The 20,335-nt window shown below is 37.0% G+C and overlaps 1 protein-coding gene across 2 annotated transcripts in view; it reads right to left on the reverse strand.

Annotated features, from left to right (window-relative positions):
• LOC150080415 (dynamin-1-like) overlaps nt 1–20,335 on the reverse strand; it is a 209,363-nt gene that overhangs the window by 141,439 nt on the left and 47,589 nt on the right. For both annotated transcript variants that reach the window (XM_090381422.1, XM_090381421.1), the window contains exons 6-7: nt 15,410–15,508; nt 5,310–5,418 (exon numbers count right to left, since the gene is read on the reverse strand). In XM_090381422.1, coding sequence (XP_090237548.1) covers nt 5,310–5,418; nt 15,410–15,508 — 208 coding nt within the window. The remainder of the gene's footprint in view (nt 1–5,309; nt 5,419–15,409; nt 15,509–20,335) is intronic.

The raw sequence follows: 20,335 nt of genomic DNA on the forward strand, positions 1-20,335 counted from the left end.
TCAGGTTCATATTCTGAGAAAGAATCCATCAGCATTCAACTTGCTCATCCCATTCAAGAACTTATACAGCTCAATCATATCACCTTGCAGGTGCCTACTTTCCAGGCACTGCAGTTTGCAGAACTTAAGCCATTCTTGGTAAGAGTACCCCTTTGTTTACCTCACCAATCTTATTGCCCTTCTTTGTACTCATTCTAGCAACTCTACATCCTTTCTAAAATGAGACCTCCAGACCTGTACACAGTACTCTAGGTGTGGCCTGCCCATTGCCTTGTATAATGGGATAATCAACTCCCTGTCCCTGCTAGTAAAATTTCTATATGCTCTGGCCACCTGTCTGCCCTGCTCAGCAAACTTCATATTTGACGGCACAATTAACCCCAGGTCTTTTTCACTTTCCACTTCCCTGAGTGTAGTACCACACATTTGGTACATTTCTCTTGGGTTATTGCTACCCATATGCAGTACTTTGCATTTGTCAATGTTAAACTTCAGTTGCCACTTCTCAGCCCATTTGTCCAACTTATCTAGATCCAGTTGGAGTAGCATACTGTCTTTACTATCATTAACAACCCTGCCAACCTTTGTACCATCTGCAAACTTGGACATTAAACCTGATATATATATATATTTTTTCAATATCATCGATAAATATACAAAACAGCAATGGGCCCAGCACCAAACCCTGGGGAACTCCACTAATAACATTTGACCACGAAGAGCAGTGTCCACTGATTACTATTCTCTGCAGTCTCCCACTCAACCATCCCTTTATCCATTGTAGCACCTTACCCTTAATGCCATACCTCTCCAATTTGTACAGCAGTCTTCCATGTGCAACAGTATCAAAAGCTTTCCTGAAATCCAAGTATATGATATCAAAATTATTTTTGGCATTCAGTCCCTTTGTGACCATATCATAGTATCCAATCAAATTGGTCAGCCAAGACCTCCCTTTAACAAACCCATGCTGTGTCTTAACTATTACTGCAGTCTTGTCTAGATGATCCTGCAATACTTCTTTAACCAGTGATTCCATTATTTTCCCTGAACACAAGTTAAACTAACAGATCTATAGTTACTTGTGTCACCTTTTGAATCCCCCTTTGTGAATTGGTGATACACCTCCAGTCCATGAGGACCTCCCCTGAGTCCAAGGAAGCTCTCATAATTATGGCTAAGGGTTGCTTACTTCCCTTGCTGCCTCCTTTAATATAACTGGATAGATCCTGTCCACCCCAGATGCCTTTTTTATATTTAACTTCAACAATTTCTCCTCCACTTTGCTCTCAGTTATTACAAAATCACTTAGCTCTCCGTTAGAGTTTGATAAACTTCTGGCACTCCCTTCATTGAATAACTTTTCATGTGTTTGTTGTCAAATTGTGCCTCGAATTTATTTAAGTTTTCAACTTCTATAACGACAGATAGAAGTTTGTTCCAGCAATCAACCACCTGCTGGCTAAAGGCAAATTTCTGCACATTTATTCTACAATGTCTTTCCTCAATTTGAATTTATATCCCCTTAGGTGATTAATCTGGGCAAGAGGAAGAATCCCACCACCATTGAACTTGCACAAACCATTCAAGGCCTTATACACTTCAATCAGATCATCTTGCAGGTGCCTAGTCTCCAGGTGCCGCAATTTTCAGAACCTTTCTTTGTAAGAGCAATTCTTTGTTCCATTCACTAATACTGTTGCCCTTCTCTCTCTACTCATTTCAGCAGCTCTACATCCTTCCTATAATCAAAATCTTTCCTAAAATCCAAGTATATGATATCAAAATTATTCTTAGCATCCATTTCTTTTGTGACTGCATTATAGCCAATCAGATTGGTCAGACAAGACTTCCCCTTAACCAACCCATGATGTGTCTGAACTATAACTGAAGTCTTGTCAAGATGATCCTGCCATGTTTCTTTAACCAGTGCCTCCATTAATTTTTCCGGAACAGAAGCTAAACTAACAGGTCTGTAATTACTTGTATCACCCTTTGATCCTCCTTTGTGAATTGGGGTCACATTTGCACACTTCCAGTCCATAGGTACCTCCCCTGAGTCCAAGGAAGCTCTCATAATCATAGCTAAGGGTTTGCTTAATTAAAATATTAAAGTTTAAAAATGTCATAATACAATGGTACAGGAGCTTTCAGCAATTGGATACTGTGCTTAAGTAGCTAAAGTGACATGTAGGATCAGCCACATGCGGTTGTCATCATTCTCATTACCATATTTTAGTGATCTATCAACTTGTTCATTCCCTCCTCCCCTTTTACTTTCCATCAGATACTATCACACAACAAAGCAACTAAAGCAACAGAGACTCAAAAATAGGATGTATATGGGTGCCCCTATTCTGCTTATTAGTTGCTTTTTTTTTTTTTTTTTTTGCATTTTATGTGCATTGCCTCTAACCAGCAGTTGAAATTTACTGGTTATTTTCATATGCAATATCTGTCCTGCAAGAGTTTACATGGTGCCCTTGCTGTAGCACATGTTCAGCAATGGCCAAATTGAAATTTGCAATGAATTAATGTGATTACCCAGTCAATCCTTGAGATGTCTCTTAGCCTCACTGATGTAGTTCACATCACATTCTGAGCACTTAACCTTTTAAACCGTACTTCTGAACATTTTAGGTGTAGAGGATTTGATTAAGGGAACATTGTTTGTAATTTTATCTGCCTATATTGGATGTTATATTATTTAAGTATTCTGGCAATCTTCTGTGATTCCACCATATAGAATGGGATGCATCCCACATAAATAGTACATTCAAAAAAGTTCCCAGAATTGCATATTAGTATTTAAATGGTTTGTTCTATGGCCATAATGTTTCATGGGGCACTGACATTGACATTAGTGAACATTCGTGCCAAGTAGGAACTGGCTCAACCACTTCATGTGTTACAGCTAATTGATTGCAGAACGTTTCAGTTTGAACAGTGTGCTAACATGAAGTTTTTTAAACTTAGTAAAGGTGCTACAGAAATGCTGTAAGCATTACAGAAAGTTTATGTAGATGATGCTTTGAAGAAAATAGCAGTTTACAAGTGGTTTAATCTTTTTTAAAAAGTGAACAGAAAACACTGGAAGATGAACCTCCCAGTGAACACCTTTCAACATTACAAAATGACAAAAATGTCATGAAAGTGAAGGAACTTGTGTGAAATGATAAGCTAACGATCGTTGTTAAGATGGTTCATGAAGTTGGACTGCCTGTAGACTCAGTACATACAATCCTGACACAAGATCTAGGGATGTGGGATGTATCATGTGTGTGTGTGTGTGCCAAGTTTATTCTACGTTTGCTGTCGAATGATCAAACAAATGGACTGCAGGAAAGCTATTGCAGGTGATTTGTTCAAAAAATCTATGCAGGATCCAGATTTCTAAGAAAAGTGGTCACTGGGGAAGAAGTTGAGTGCTCACCTACAACCCCAAGACCAAGGTGGAATCATCCAAATGGCACACAAAAAGTGTCCTCAAGTCTTGTGCACAAAATCCCATCAGACTTATGCTGATAGTTTTCTTCCGACAATGAAGGCACAGGGCACCACAAATCTGTGACTGGAGAGAGAAGCATTAGTGTTGCTTACTACTTTGAGGTTTTGACATGTTTCTATGAGGATGTAAGGCAAAGGCTACCTCAAAAATGGAAGGATGACTAGATCCTGCACCATAACAATGTGCCCAGTCACATGGCAGTTCAGAAGTTCTTGGCTGCAAAAAAAAAAAAAAAAAACTGTAATCGTGCAGCAATCTTCCTATTTTCCCAACTTTGCACTGTCTGACAACAAAGAAAGTACTAAAGTAGCCTTACTTGCCTAAAAGCACATGATTTTAAAAAATGTTTCCAAGATTGGGAAGACTGATGGAGCAAGTGTGTGTGTGTGTGTATAGAAGGAAGGTACTTTGAAGGTGATTAGTTTAGTAAGCCCAATTGTCTATTGAATAAACTTTTATAGTAAAATTCCAAGAACTTTCTGAATGTACCTTGTATTAAAAAGATGTACCAGTGTCCAGTTTCCTGACTACCCATAATTCCAAATTATTTAGGAAAACCACATAGATGCAGACTTGTACACGCCCTGTCTACTTTCTGCTCTCTATCAATTCTACTGCAATGCAACCAGGCTATAACCATTAAAACTCATGCTGTATGTTGTAATAGGCCACAGTGTGCCATATAGAGCAATCTGTAAATTGCCTGCACACATCAATTTTCTGTATAATGCTACATTATATAAATGATGATTACTCCTGTGTATAAAAATATCTAAAAATGGTAGGGTACAGTCACATTCCACTTCTAGAGTAAATTTTATGAAGGGGAAGAAGAGCCAGTTCACATAACTTAGAACGTTTCTGTTTTATTCCCTTGGGATTACTGTGAAAATGTCAATAAAACATCACCATGCTTGAATATAATATGGTGCCATTCTGCTTTCAATCCTCACCCTTTCCTCTAACTCATCCATTATTAAGTTTGCAAGGTCAAACATACTTAAGGTGATGCATACTTACTCTACTGGTGAATCCATGGCCAACCCCTAAGTTTGTTCATACATAGTTCTGTTGAAAATAAAAAGTAGTATTATTGACATCACATTCCAAACAATTAATTACATGAATCAATTGGCAAGGCTAAGAGACATTTCAAGGATCAGCTGGGTAACAATGCTGATGCAATAAAAAAAATGCAAATTTTTGTTCAGCCATTGCTGAACATACCTGGCAGGAAGAACACATGTAAACCCCTACAGGGCAGACATCAATGGAATTGAAAAGGGTCAGCAATACTGACACTGATTAAAGGCAATGCATGTAAAATGCAAAAAACAACTAATAAACAGAAATGGTGGGCCTATACACATCCTGTTGTTGAGTTGTTTCAGCCAACTTCATTGTAATAGTAACTAATAGAAAGTAAGAAGGGAGGGAGAATGAACAAGCCAGTAGACCACTAGAATATGGTAATGAGAACGATGATGTGTCATCATCATTAGGTTAGAACATTTACTTGAATTAAATAAATGTTGGACACTGTTTGGTATTTAACAGAACTGAAATGGATTGTACTCCCAACCTTGGAGGATTCTTTCAACAATTAATTATTTATTGTTATGCAACTCATACACAACCAAAGAAAAGCTTACAAAGAATATTCTCTTCCTAAATGGATTATTCTTTAAAGCAGAATATGATGGCACATGAACACACAGATTTGTGTTTGTATACTGAAATTTTACACAATCAAATTCATTACTTGAAACAATCAAAATAGAGAAAAGCAGTGTATACCAACCTATAGCTAGGATGAACACTGAAAAATCTTCTTTCTTTCTCAAGAACATAATTTGTATCTTTTTTATTGATCACATCCTTTTGGCTTCTGTTTATTACTCCAATATGTCCTTTAAAATTTGAAGTAAAGTATGATATGATGGAATTATGCATAAACTTGCTATTCTTGAACTTCCTACATTTTAAAAACTCAATTATATAAAATAAGTTATTTGTTTTATGTCTTTATATTCATGTCTAGATGAAGTTATATAATAAATGATTACTAACAGAAAAACTGCCAGTTAATTTAAAATATTCATTTTTATTAACTCAAAATACTAATTAAATAGTTAAAAACAGTATAATTTTCAATGTTCAGGTATCCTCAAAATAGTCACATGAAAGTTTGGGAATTTTGTAAATAGAATGTATGACTTCCTTTCTTAATAGGCATGTCAATTGTAGGCATACACTCCTTCTTCCATGTACTATTATATATAAATAATTAGTTACTTATTTATACACAATTTTTTTCACCTACATTAATTTTATCTGGTAACTACAAGTTATCCTGGGGCCTCTGACAGCGTTAACAAAATTCCAGGCAATTTATTTATTTAGTTAGAAAATTTAGTGAGACAATTGACAATACACATGAAAAATTTAGCATGTTTAATTTTAGAAACTGATTTAAATACATACAAAATTTATCACAAGAAAACTTTTGCACATTACAGATGTTCCCCCACTGGGATAGACAATTTCAACAAGTCCGTTCTATATCTCATTCTAAATTGAATTATATATAGTTCTTTGCGACATCCAATTTGATTATCCAGCTAAAAATAGGCTAGTCAGATTTATCACGGTTAGGATTTCAGAATGCCTTTCTCCCTTTTTTTTTGGATTATTTCCTTGACTAGGAATAATAATACGAAACAGTACTTACAATAGCTTTCATTTCTCCAAGTTTTTGGACCAGCTCCTTGATCTTACGGCACTTTCTTTAATAGCTTCCACATCAGATTCCTTGTTATTATCCAAGATTCTCCTTAACGAAACTCACTTTAATGTGGCCCACTTACTATAAATTAATCTACTCTTTGAACTACTAGTTACATATCTGCACCTAACTACAACTCCCAATCACGATTTCTCTCGACTACTAACTTACTCGCTGCTTCCCAACTTGCTAACTCCAAAAAAAAACTCCGCTTACTTGCCACCGAACCAGTCCTTATATATCCGTACTTTACCTAAATTTCGACCTCAGTAAGTTGAATGTTCACCATACTTCTGAGAAATATGGTCTTGCCCTAAGATATTTTCCTAATGACTATTCCTTATCCCATTATAACTGTTCATTGTGTGTATAATTGTTGTTCACTGAAATTTTCTAATTATACAGAATGTTCCTATGTTAATTTCACCCATATACTTTATTATTATTATCTTAATTTATTTATTTATAAAAAATTATTATTTTTTTTTTTTTAAAAAAAGCTTACAAGAATTTGTCAAAAGTCAATTTCCAAATTTTTTTCTCATGAGAATGAATTATTTCAACAACTCCTCTATCCTTAGTACAACTGTAATTTCAAATAAAGATTAAAGCCTAAGAGGTTATTTTTGATATTTCTGAATTAAAATTGATTTTGATATTTGTATTAAAATTTACCTCCCTTAATAAAGTTTATAATTCAAACTTTTAAATTTTTGTAATATTGTACACAACAGCATAAAACTGGTGAGAATTTCAGATACTATAAAAAATGCATTTTCTCATAAATGCATTGCAGAGTTACTAATTGTGCTGTTTACCATGAAAAATAAAATGAGTATAATCTCATTTACAAATTACTCTTCTGCAGGCACGTGTTTAGCTGTTCTGAAGGCACACATTCTGGTTTTACAAGATTAATATGATTTCGAGCTGGACCACGCAAGAGATTTTAATGCACTCACAAAATTATAGCATATAACTCATCCACATCCCAAAGCAATTTTTGTATACTGCAGCATAAAAATACGCTATTTGCTTTCAATATCATATTTGAAAAGATTTACAACACTTTATCCAAGCTTATCCTTTGGAGAGCCCCTTTCTTTTGTTATAGCTATGTTATGCTATTTAAGAAATGCTTTGTGTCTCCTTCTGTGTGAGGGCCTAGGTATATTGCATTCAGTGCATCCCCTTTTACATGGCCCTTCCAAGCCACTTATCTAAAATCCCTTCAAAGAACACATCAGATGTTACCTGTCCTCTAACACCTCAATTTGACTTTGATCATCCCATGCATTTTATTTCTCTGCTACTAGTCTCATCAATTCATCCGACGTCCACTTGGATCTCAACCTTAAATAATACAAATTGGAGCAGTATGGCATTAAGGGCAAGTTGCTACAATGTATAAAAGGATGATTGAATGGGAGACGACAGACAGTGGTAATCGATGAATACAGCTCTTCGTGGAATAATGTTATTAGCGGAGTCCCCCAGCATTTGGTGTTGGGCCCATTGTTGTTTTCTGTATTTGTAATTTTTTTTTTTTTTTTTAGCTTGTTTACATGAAGCAAAGATTAATACTCTGTTCTGTACCAAAGTTAAACAGTGGTAATAAATCTGATCTACTATTGCATATTTACCTTTCTTTCATTTCTGAGCAAACCACTAGTATTATACAAAACCTGATTAAATCTTGCAAGTACACAAAGAGCTAGGTTGTAATAAGTTTAAAAATCAATTTTCTACATTTTTTTTTTTTTTTTTTTTTTAAAACTTTGATTATCCCTACACCCCTGAATTTTAGTGATTTCAGAAATGAAGATAGAGAAAGATTTCAACAGGATATATTTTGCATGGAAAAATGGCATGAAGGAAAGTGGAGTACAAACATGATAGCTGGACCCCAATTAGCATTAGTTGAGGCATATGATGCAAGAAAGCAAGCTTATAGAACATCAGCCAAAATAAAAAAAAATTCCCATTTTCACTCATCTGGTCACTTGATATGTTTGTCTAATTCAGTCTTAAATTTATTTAAGCTACCAACTTCCACAACAACAGATGGAAGTCTGTTCCAGCAATCAACTACCTGCGAGCTAAAGGCAAACTTTTGCTCATCTATTCTACAACTGTCTTTCCTCAATTTCTATATATGCCCCCTCAGGTTCTTATTCTCAGCAAGTGGAAGTATCCCATCAGCATTGAGCCTGCTCATACCATTCAAGGCCTTGTACACCTCAATCAGATCACCTCGCAGGTGACTAGTCTCCAAATACTGCAACTTGCAGAATTTAAGCCTCTCTTGGTAAGAGCACGCCTTTGTTCCCCTCACTAATCTTGCTGCCCTTCTCTGTACTCATTCCAGCAACTCTACATCCTTCATAACATGAGGCCTCCAGACCTATATGCAGTACTCAAGGTATGGCCTGGCCATTGCCTTATACAAAGGTATAATCACCTCATTGTCTCTGCTAGCAAATTTCCTATATATCATTGAGAAAACTCAAGGACCTGCTCTATCAGCCTGTCTGCACTGCTCAGAGAACTTCATATCCGACTGGCAATTACCTCCAGGTCTTTTTCATTCTCTACCTCCCTGAGTGCATTACCACAGAATTGGTACATTTCTCTTGGGTTACTACTACCCATATGCAGTACTTTGCATTTGTCAATATTAAACTTCAGTTGTCACTTCTCAGCCCATCTACCTAACATTTCTAGATACGGTTGCAGTGGCATACTGTCTTTCCAATCATTAACAACCCTGCCAACCTTTATATCATCTGCAAAATTGGAAATTAAGCTTGATATACCTTCATCAATATCATTAATAAATACACAATGCAATAATGGTCCCAGCACTGAATCCAGGGGGACTCCACTAATAACATTAGTCCACATAGAACAGTGTCCATTTATTACCACTCTCTGCTGTTTCCTACTCAACCATCCCTTTATCGATTGCAGCAACTTGCCCTTAATGCCATACTGCTCAAATTTGTACAACAGTCTTCCATGTGCAACAGTATCAAAAACTTTCATGAAATCAAAGTATATGATATCAAAATTATTTTTTACATCCAGTTCCTTTGTGACCACATCATAGTATCCAATCAAATTGGTGAAATAAGACTTCCCCCTTAACAAACCCATGCGGTGTCTGAACTATTGCTGCAGTCTTGTCTAGGTGATCCTGCATCACTTCTTTAACCAGTGACTCCATTATTTTCCACTGAAGAGAGGTTAAACTAACAGTTCTATAATTATTTGTGTCACCCTTTGAATCCCCTTTATGAATTGGGGATACATTTGCACATCTCGAGTCCATGGAGACCTCTTCTGAATCCAAGGATGCTCTCTTAATTACGGCTAAGGATTTGCTTACTTCCCTCGCAGCCTCTTTCAATATAAATGGATAGATTCCATCTGCCCTAGATACCTTTTTTTTATGTTTAACTTCAACGATTTCTCCTCCATTTTGCTCTCTGTTACTGCAAAATTGTTCAGCTCCATGTTAAGAGTTTAGTAAACTTCTGTCCTCCCCTTCCTTACAGAATTCCTCATGTGTGAATATAGATGCAAAATCCTCATTCAGTTTGTCAGCTATCTGAGCAGGATCATCAACAGTCGAACCACCAACATCAAGTGGACTAATCTGATTCATTCCCTTCCTTCTAAAGTTTACATAAGTAATTGTTGTTTTTCTTTGCATCCTTTGCCAAGGATTTCTCGTAATCAGACTTCGCTTGCCTAACCTCCTTTGTGACTTTATTACAGACTAGCTAATATCTGCCATAGACTTTTGTGTCACCTACTAATTTATATGCATCCCACACATTTTTCTTCTGTGCCACAAGCCTCATTAGTTCATCTGACATCCACTTAGGCCTAAATCTTGAAAAGTACAGGTCAATTTTGAAAAAAGCTGTCAGTTAGGGTTGAATTTGAAAGTGTCTGCAATTCTGCCCAGACACGATAAGAGGGAGTATATGATGAGATCCTTGTTGAACAAATCGGCCCTGGAGAGATTGTGCAAGGCTCGAGGGGTAGAATTTTTCTCAGCCTGGTCTGTGCTTGTTAATAAGAGAGACTGCATCTACAGGGATGGGATACTTAAATAGAAAGGGTGCAAGAATATTTGCTGATGCTATCGAGGCAGAGTTAGCTGGGTCGGAAAAAGTACTAGGTAGTAGTAGTAGTAGTGGCATGTGATGCAAGAAAGCAAGTGTATGAGCTTATGCAGCATCAGCCAAAAAAAAAAAAAATCAAACCATTCCCTCCAAATGCCTGTCCAGTTCCTCCTTAAATTTATTCAACCTATCAACTTCCACAACGAAGATGGAAGTTGGTTCCAGCAATTAACCACCTGCTGGCTAAAGGCAAATTTCTGCACATCTATTCTACATCTGTCCTTTCTTAATTTGAATTTATGCCCCCTTAGGTTCGTAATCTAAACAAGTGGAAGGATCCCATCAGAATTCAGCTTGCTCAACCCATTCAAGGCCTTATACACCTCAATCAGATCACAGCGCAGGTGCCTAGTCTCCAGCCACTGCAATTTGCAGAATTTAAGCCTCTCTTTGTAAGAGGACCCCTTTGTTCCCCTCACCAATCTTGTTGCCCTTCTCTGTACACGGTCAAGCAAATCTACATCCTTCCTAAAATGAGGCCTCCAGACCTGTACGCAGTACTCAAGGCATGGCCTGACCATTGCTTTATACAGAGGGACAATCACCTTTTCCCTGCTAGCAAAATTCCTATATATCATTGACAAAATCCCATGACCTGCCCTGGCAGCCTGTCTGCATTGCTCAGAAACTTCATATCTGACTGCACAATTACGCCCAGGTCTTTTTCATTTTCTACCACCTTAAGTGTAGTACCACACAGTTGGTACATTTCTCTGGGGTTACTTCTACCCATATGCAATTGAGCAGCTGCCTGAAAAGGCAATGGGAATTTCCAGGACTGCTGGGAGTCATAGTGGAACAAGTAAATACATGGGCTGTGTTAGGGTAACTAAGAGTAGAAGCAGGAGCATGCATACTTACATGTACACCAATGCTAGGAGTATAGTTAATAAATTTGATGAGCCTGAATTGCTAGTCAAGGCATCAAAGGCAGATATTGTTGGAATATCAGAGAGGCTGTGTCACACAGACATAAACAGTGCAGAATTGGAATTTGGGGAGTAAAATGTGTACAGAAAGGATAGACAGGCCAGGAAGGGAGAAGGGGTTATGCTGTTAGTTAAGAAACACATAAAATCTAAGGAAGTGCATCCAATTGATGTTGGCAGACAACAGCAAATTCAAAATGGGAAGTATTCAAAGAATTAATCTTGGAAGATATTAGGCTTTTCATACCAACTAAGAAATATTGTTCAAGATTTAGACCTAAATGGATGTCAGATGAAATAATCAGACATGTGGCAGAGAAGAAAAATGCATTGGATACACATAAATTAACAGGTAATACAGAAGCCTATGATAGATATAAGCTGGTCTGTAACCAAGTCACAAAGGAGCTTCCAAGTCACAAAGGAGCTTAGGCAGGCAAAGGCAGATTACGAGAAATCTTTGGAAAAGGATGAAAAAAAAAAAAAAAAAACAGCAAAGAGTTCTTTACTTATGTACATTCTAGAAGGAAGGGGATGAATCAGATTGGTCCACTTGATACTGATAGTTCAACTGTTGATAATCCTGCTCAGCTAGCTAACAAACTAAATGAATATTTTGCATCTACATTCACACATGAGGAGTTATTCAAGGAGGGGAATGCCAGAGGTGTAATAACTGAGAGTAAAGTGGAAGGGAAATTATTGAAGATAAACATAAGAAAGGTACCTGGGGTGGATGGAATCCATCCAGTTATATTAAAGCAGGCAGCAAAGGAAGTAAGTAAACCCTTAGCTATAATTATGAGAGCTTCCTTTGACTCAGGGGAGGTACCCATGGACTGGAGATGTGCAAATGTGACCCCAATTCACAAAGGAGGATCAAAGGGAGACACAGGTAATTACAGACCTGTTAGTTTAACTTCTGTTCCAGGGAAATTAATGGAAGCACTGGTTAAAGAAGCATTGCAGGATCATCTAGACAAGACTTCAGTTATAGCTCTGACACATCATGGGGTTGTTAAGGGGAAGTCTTGTCTGACCAATTTGATTGGATACTATGATGTAGTCAAAGGAACTGGATGCAAAGAATAATTTTGACATCATATATTTGGATCTTAGAAAGGCTTTTGATACTGTTACACATGGAAGACTGCTACACAAATTGGAGCAGCGTGGCACTGAATTGCTCCAATGGATAAAGGGATGGTTGAGTGGGAGAAGACAGAGTGGTAATCAATGGACACTGCTCTTCATGGACTAATGTTATTAGCAGAGTCCCTTAGGGTTCAGTGTTGGGTCCATTGTTCTTTTCTGTATTCATTAATGATATTGATGATGGTATATCAGGCTTAATGTCCAAGTTTGCAGATGATGCGAAGGTCGGCAGGGTTGTTAATGACACAAATGACAGTACGCAGCTGCAACAGGATCTAGAAAAGTTGAGCAGAAAATGTGCTGAGAGGTGAAAACTGAAGTTTAACATTGACAAATGTAAAGTACTGCATATGGGAAGCAGTAACCTGAGAGTAACGTATCAACTGTGTGGTACTACACTGACAGTGGTAGAGAGTGAAAAGGACCCGGGGGTAATTATGCTGGCAGATATGAAGTTTTCTCAGCAGTGCAGACAGTCTGCAAGGGTAGCTCATGGTATCTTGTTAATGATACAGAGGAATTTTTCTAGAAGGGATAAGGAGGTGATTATCCCCTTGTAAAAAGCAATGGTCAGGCCACACCTTGAGTACTGTATACAGGTCTGGAGGCCTTATTTTAAGAAGGATGTAGAGCTGTTGGAACGAATACAGAGAAGGGCAACAAGATTAATGAATGGAACAAAGGGTTGCTCTTATGAAGAAAGGCTTAAATTTTGCAAATTACAGTGTCTGGAGACTAGGCACCTGAGAGGTGATCTGATTGAGGTGTATAAAGCCTTGAATGGTTTGAGCATGCTCACTGCTGATGGAATTCTTCCTCTTGCTCAGAATAATCGCTTGAGAGGGCATAAATTCAAATTGAGGAAAGATAATTGCAGGATAGATGTACGGAAGTTTGCCTTTAGCCAGTGGGTGGTTGACTGCTAGAAGAAACTTCCATCTGTCAAGGCAGAACTAGACAAAGATCTGGAGCGAGTGGATGGGTGAAATGAGAAGGGGACTGTTTTTGTTTTTTTTGGCTGATGCTATATCAGCTTTCTTTCTTGCATCATGTGCCCTTGCTAATGCAATATTTTTTAGTTGGTACAAAAAGCCAAGTAGCTTACAAGATTAATTCCCTGAAGGCCTCCCATTTAGAATTCACAGTTTTTATCATCAACAGTTGATCCCACTGTATAGAATTCAAAAACTGCCTGAGAACACTGTAGTCACCTTTACTAAAACAGAAACCCTTCCCTTTTTCCTTCATGGTAGTTATAAGTTTAAGTAAATCCCACATCAGTAGACTGTGATCACTGTCACCTAATGGTTCCTTTATCTGGAAATGCCTAATGCACGAGTCATCACTGCTGATAATCAGATCAAGAGTATTACTCCCTCTGGTTGCCCCTTGAACATGTTGCTGTAGAAAACAAATCTCCAATAATTCCACAAAAGTGTTGCAAGTGTGCGAGTGACCAACGCACATATTCTAGTCAATATCTGGAAAGTTAAAATCTCCCATTATAAGACATTCTGATTTACTGGCTCACTCTTATTTCTCTGCACAATTGTTTATTGTACTCATGAGAATCATTAGCCCTATAACATACTCCTACTATCATTTTCACTTTCCTAGCATTTATGTTTATCCTTTCTGTACACATTGTACTCCCCAAATTCCAATTTTGCACTGGTTATATTTGTGTGAAACCATATCTCCAATATCCCAACACTATCTGTCTTTGATGCCTTGGTTAGCACTTCAAATTCATTTACTATACTTCTAGCATTGGTGTACATCCAAGTATACATGCACCTGTTCTTACTCTTACTTATCCTAACGCAGCCCATGTATTTACTTGTTCCATGATGACTCCGAGCAGCTATTGAAATCCCCAGCAACTTGCTCTCTAGGCTGCTGCTCATTACAATCAAAGCAGTGCAAGAATCGCTTTTCCCCTCTGCCTGTGGTTATTGTTAATCTTTTAGTCTGTGAATCCCCCCTCCTCCGAGCTAGCAGTTTTCCGACACATCTAAATGCTGCCTCGATAGCTTCAGAATATATTCTTGCACCCTTTCTATTGAAGTGTATCCCATCCCTGTAGAAGCGGTGTCTCCTGTTAGTGCAGACCACACTGAAAAAAAAAAAAAATTCTATCCCATGAGCCTTGCACAATTTCTCTCTAGGGCTGAAATGATTGACATGCCTCTCATCATATACTCCCTCCTATCGTGTTTGGGCAGAATTGCAGAAACTTTCAAATTCAACCCTCACTCGGGACTTTTTTTCAACGTTGACCTGTATTTATTAATTAAATCTGCAGATCTTTTACTCTTAAGATCATTAGTGCAAACATATACAAGAATATCACCTTTTGTTCCCTTAAAAGATGATATCTGCTCTACAATGTCATCAACTTTTGCCCCTGGCAGACATACCCTGGTCTTGTTCCACCTATCCTTTTTGCATAATATATTCCCCATCTCCCTGACAATAGAGTCACCAAGAATAACTAGTTCCTGTGGGACCATCGATAATTAGGAAAACCAGAAGAAATCAGCAGATAAAACATTAAGCTTATAAAAATTCACATTTTGTTAAATGCTGGTTAAATGATTTGTTAATAAATTAACTTAAAAAAAAGGTTAATTTTCATAAAACCAGACACAATAAAGCAAAACTGAGATCACAGTCATGTTCATTACTACAAAATATATATGGATAACATTTTATTATGAGAGAACAGTTTAAATTTATTGGTTAGTGTTATGTGATTTATTTATATATTTTCTGAATAAATGAATACAATTTAAGATTGCATACTTGAACTTTCACTTAAAACTTTCACTTAAATTACCTCTTTTTAATGGTAACACTTTGTTTTCCAAAATATCCTTAGCATCAGTCCCTTCATCCATGAGATCCAGTTTAGTGAGCACACTTATTGTTCTTTCACCTTAAACAGAAAAACCAATATACATACGTTCTGTACAGAAGTGCATTACTTTTACAACTGGAAATTCACAGTTCTATAGATGCATTTCATATGTAGAAATTAATGTTTTAGATTTATATTATAGAAGAAGTAAATAATTTAAAAAAAAAAAAAATATATATATATTTTTTTTTTTTTTTTTTTCTCTACAAATGTAGTCAGGTTATAATTTTAAAATATATTCTTTTAATACTAGACTAATTCCTGTTTTCATCCACAGGAAAAGGATTTCTAACATTATTATAGAAACTGTAGTGGTAGCCAGCAAGAAATTTACAAATCACAGAGCCAATATCTAACAGACAGAGCAAATCAAGTACTTCACTGGGTATTCTTTCTGTTTTCATTCTCTCATAAGAAAACAGAAAGCATGCAAATATAGAGGTGAGTTACTATTATAGAAACATTGCTATAATTTATTACATCTTTTAAGAGCACAAAGGTTAATAATGTTGTACACATATAGGTACTAATGATATTATATATAGACAATCTGAATTATTACTTCATAATTATGAAGTGACGTTGAGAAAAAGCCACGAGTTAGGATTCAATTCAAAAGTTTATGAAATTTAACCCAAGTACGATAAGAAGAGTTTGTGCTTTGGTCTGTATGCAAACAGAAAATGCCATTCCTCCCTCCAAAGCATAAAAAGGTCTGTGTTCATTTTGCTACCTCTGAGGGCTGCCATTTGTATATCACTGCTTCCAGACTTAGAATATTAACCCTTAGATACACAGACCAAAAATTTTATTGAAACCAAGGGTAGGTTTTGTTCTTACAATGCTTCAAACTGTCTTATTGGAACATAAAGTAATTTGCAATGGTGGTGGGGAGTTGGAAGGCATAAGGGCCTGATAGGAATTTCTATAACATTACTGCTGAGAGCTGTAAGACTGTGGGAAAGAAATAATGGAGGATCTAACAAATGGTTGTACTGAGTATGCTAGACCATCCTCATATCCAAATGGACAATTCTTTGGGCAAAGTACTGCCATAAACTAATATTCTCTATGTGTTAGGGTTAAAAAGAACATGAAAAGATAGACATATTACATGTATACATACATGTAAGAGTATCAGGCTGGTATACACATAAGAGATAAGAAAAGTGCTCGAATGTGAATTTGAAGTGCTGATAAGTCTAAATCAACAAGTTCTGAAATAATAAGAAACTAAAAAATTAAACAAATTAACAATAGTACAGCCAACATCAGGGAAATCTCATGCAAATATACCTGACTGTATTCCAAAAAATAAATGCACACTGGTCATCAAAGGCCAAATAATACAATTTCAAGGTACCACAAAAGTTGCTTAACATATGAAATGTCTGTAATTAGCCTTTTGAAGTAGATTATTTCATTTTTTCCCAGGGAATTTTAAAAAAGGCACGATCCAGTCTCACATTATTTCTTATGCTCATTTGGTTCTGAATATTAAGGGATTCAGTCTTCTTGAGGTCATTTAACAGCCCATGCTTCAACTGCTCATACTATTTCTTGTGCTTGGTTGGGTCCATCCAGGCAGACAGAATCTCTAACACAACTAAGATTATATATACAGTCAGACTATATAATGAAATTGGTCATTCTCTTGAAAAAAAAAATCTGTAAAACTGAAATTTCATTATAAAGAAATATGACCTTTTCAACAATGAAAAATAAATTACAATGAATACTGTAATTCAACACTCAGAAATATAGTAAAAGATGGGAGATAAATCAAAAATAAGTGGGAATGAATAAATTTTCTAACATTTTAAAATAATTTATTAATACATACATATTAAGAAATGACTACTTACATGATGCGCACAATATATCATATCTTTTTTGTTGTACACTGGATTTTACTGTACACCATTCCTAAAAATGTTCACGTTTTTTTAAACACAAATATATTTTCTGGCATATTTTCTTCACACTGACGGCCTCAACGCAAAGTTTCAAATGCTGCCAACATTTCATGTTTGGAAGGTATAATATTGCCCCTATTACCTTAGTTACCTTAATTTTCATCCAACTCATCATCGATATTGTCACTAGTTCTTTGTATACTCTCCAAAATGTTGGAGTCACTTGGACATTCAGCTAATATGAAATCGTTATCAACTCCTAAAAATTCGTCAAGAACAATTTCTCCACTGATCAAATCTCTCATTTGGAGTTCTTCCCAACATTGCTCAACGAAATTGTTCTTGACGATTCTGGACCCAACACTGAACCCTAAGGGACTCTGCTAATAACATTAGTCCATGAAGAGCAGTGTCCATTGATTACCACTCTGTCTTCTCTCACTCAACCATCCCTTTATCCATTGGAGCAATTCAGTGCCACGCTGCTCCAATTTGTGTAGCAGTCTTCCATGTGTAACAGTATCAAAAGCCTTTCTAAGATCCAAATATATGATGTCAAAATTATTCTTTGCATCCAGTTCCTTTGACTACATCATAGTATCCAATCAAATTGGTCAGACAAGACTTCCCCTTAACAAACCCATGATGTGTCAGAGCTATAACTGAAGTCTTGTCTAGATGATCCTGCAATGCTTCTTTAACCAGTGCTTCCATTAATTTCCCTGGAACAGAAGTTAAACTAACAGGTCTGTAATTACCTGTGTCTCCCTTTGATCCTCCTTTGTGAATTGGGGTCACATTTGCACATCTCCAGTCCATGGGTACCTCCCCTGAGTCAAAGGAAGCTCTCATAATTATAGCTAAGGGTTTACTTACTTCCTTTGCTGCCTGCTTTAATATAACTGGATGGATTCCATCCACCCCAGGTACCTTTCTTATGTTTATCTTCAATAATTTCCCTTCCACTTTACTCTCAGTTATTACAAGATTATCTAGCTTACTGCCAGAGTTTAATACACCTCTGGCATTCCCCTCCTTGAATAACTCCTCATGTGTGAATGTAGATGCAAAATATTCATTTAGTTTGTTAGCTAGCTGAGCAGGATTATCAACAGTTGAACTATCAGTATCAAGTGGACCAATCTGATTCATCCCCTTCCTTCTAGAATGTACATAAGTAAAGAACTCTTTGCTGTTTTTTTTTTTTTTTTTCATCCTTTTCCAAAGATTTCTCGTAATCTGCCTTTGCCTGCCTAAGCTCCTTTGTGACTTGGAAGCTCCTTTGTGACTTGGTTACAGACCAGCTTATATCTATCATAGGCTTCTGTATTACCTGTTAATTTATGTGTATCCAATGCATTTTTCTTCTCTGCCACATGTCTGATTATTTCATCTGACATCCATTTAGGTCTAAATCTTGAACAATATTTCTTAGTTGGTATGAAAAGCCTAATATCTTCCAAGATTAATTCTTTGAATACTTCCCATTTTGAATTTGCTGTTGTCTGCCAACATCAATTGGATGCACTTCCTTAGATTTTATGTGTTTCTTAACTAACAGCATAACCCCTTCTCCCTTCCTGGCCTGTCTATCCTTTCTGTACACATTTTACTCCCCAAATTCCAATTCTGCACTGTTTATGTCTGTGTGACACAGCCTCTCTGATATTCCAACAATATCTGCCTTTGATGCCTTGACTAGCAATTCAGGCTCATCAAATTTATTAACTATACTCCTAGCATTGGTGTACATGTAAGTATGCATGCTCCTGCTTCTACTCTTAGTTACCCTAACACAGCCCATGTATTTACTTGTTCCACTATGACTCCCAGCAGTCCTGGAAATTCCCATTGCCTTTTCAGGCAGCTGCTCAATTGCATATGGGTAGAAGTAACCCCAGAGAAATGTACCAACTGTGTGGTACTACACTTAAGGTGGTAGAAAATGAAAAAGACCTGGGCGTAATTGTGCAGTCAGATATGAAGTTTCTGAGCAATGCAGACAGGCTGCCAGGGCAGGTCATGGGATTTTGTCAATGATATATAGGAATTTTGCTAGCAGGGAAAAGGTGATTGTCCCTCTGTATAAAGCAATGGTCAGGCCATGCCTTGAGTACTGCGTACAGGTCTGGAGGCCTCATTTTAGGAAGGATGTAGATTTGCTTGACCGTGTACAGAGAAGGGCAACAAGATTGGTGAGGGGAACAAAGGGGTCCTCTTACAAAGAGAGGCTTAAATTCTGCAAATTGCAGTGGCTGGAGACTAGGCACCTGCGCTGTGATCTGATTGAGGTGTATAAGGCCTTGAATGGGTTGAGCAAGCTGAATTCTGATGGGATCCTTCCACTTGTTTAGATTACGAACCTAAGGGGGCATAAATTCAAATTAAGAAAGGACAGATGTAGAATAGATGTGCAGAAATTTGCCTTTAGCCAGCAGGTGGTTAATTGCTGGAACCAACTTCCATCTTCGTTGTGGAAGTTGATAGGTTGAATAAATTTAAGGAGGAACTGGACAGGCATTTGGAGGGAATGGTTTGATTTTTTTTTTTTTTGGCTGATGCTGCATAAGCTCATACACTTGCTTTCTTGCATCACATGCCACTACTACTACTACCTAGTACTTTTTCCGACCCAGCTAACTCTGCCTCGATAGCATCAGCAAATATTCTTGCACCCTTTCTATTTAAGTATCCCATCCCTGTAGATGCAGTCTCTCTTATTAACAAGCACAGACCAGGCTGAGAAAAATTCTACCCCTCGAGCCTTGCACAATCTCTCCAGGGCCGATTTGTTCAACAAGGATCTCATCATATACTCCCTCTTATCGTGTCTGGGCAGAATTGCAGACACTTTCAAATTCAACCCTAACTGACAGCTTTTTTCAAAATTGACCTGTACTTTTCAAGATTTAGGCCTAAGTGGATGTCA

Source organism: Mastigoproctus giganteus, chromosome 9 (assembly GCF_048544385.1).
Source record: "Mastigoproctus giganteus isolate SK-2022 chromosome 9, ASM4854438v1, whole genome shotgun sequence".
Lineage (NCBI taxonomy): Eukaryota > Metazoa > Arthropoda > Arachnida > Uropygi > Thelyphonidae > Mastigoproctus > Mastigoproctus giganteus.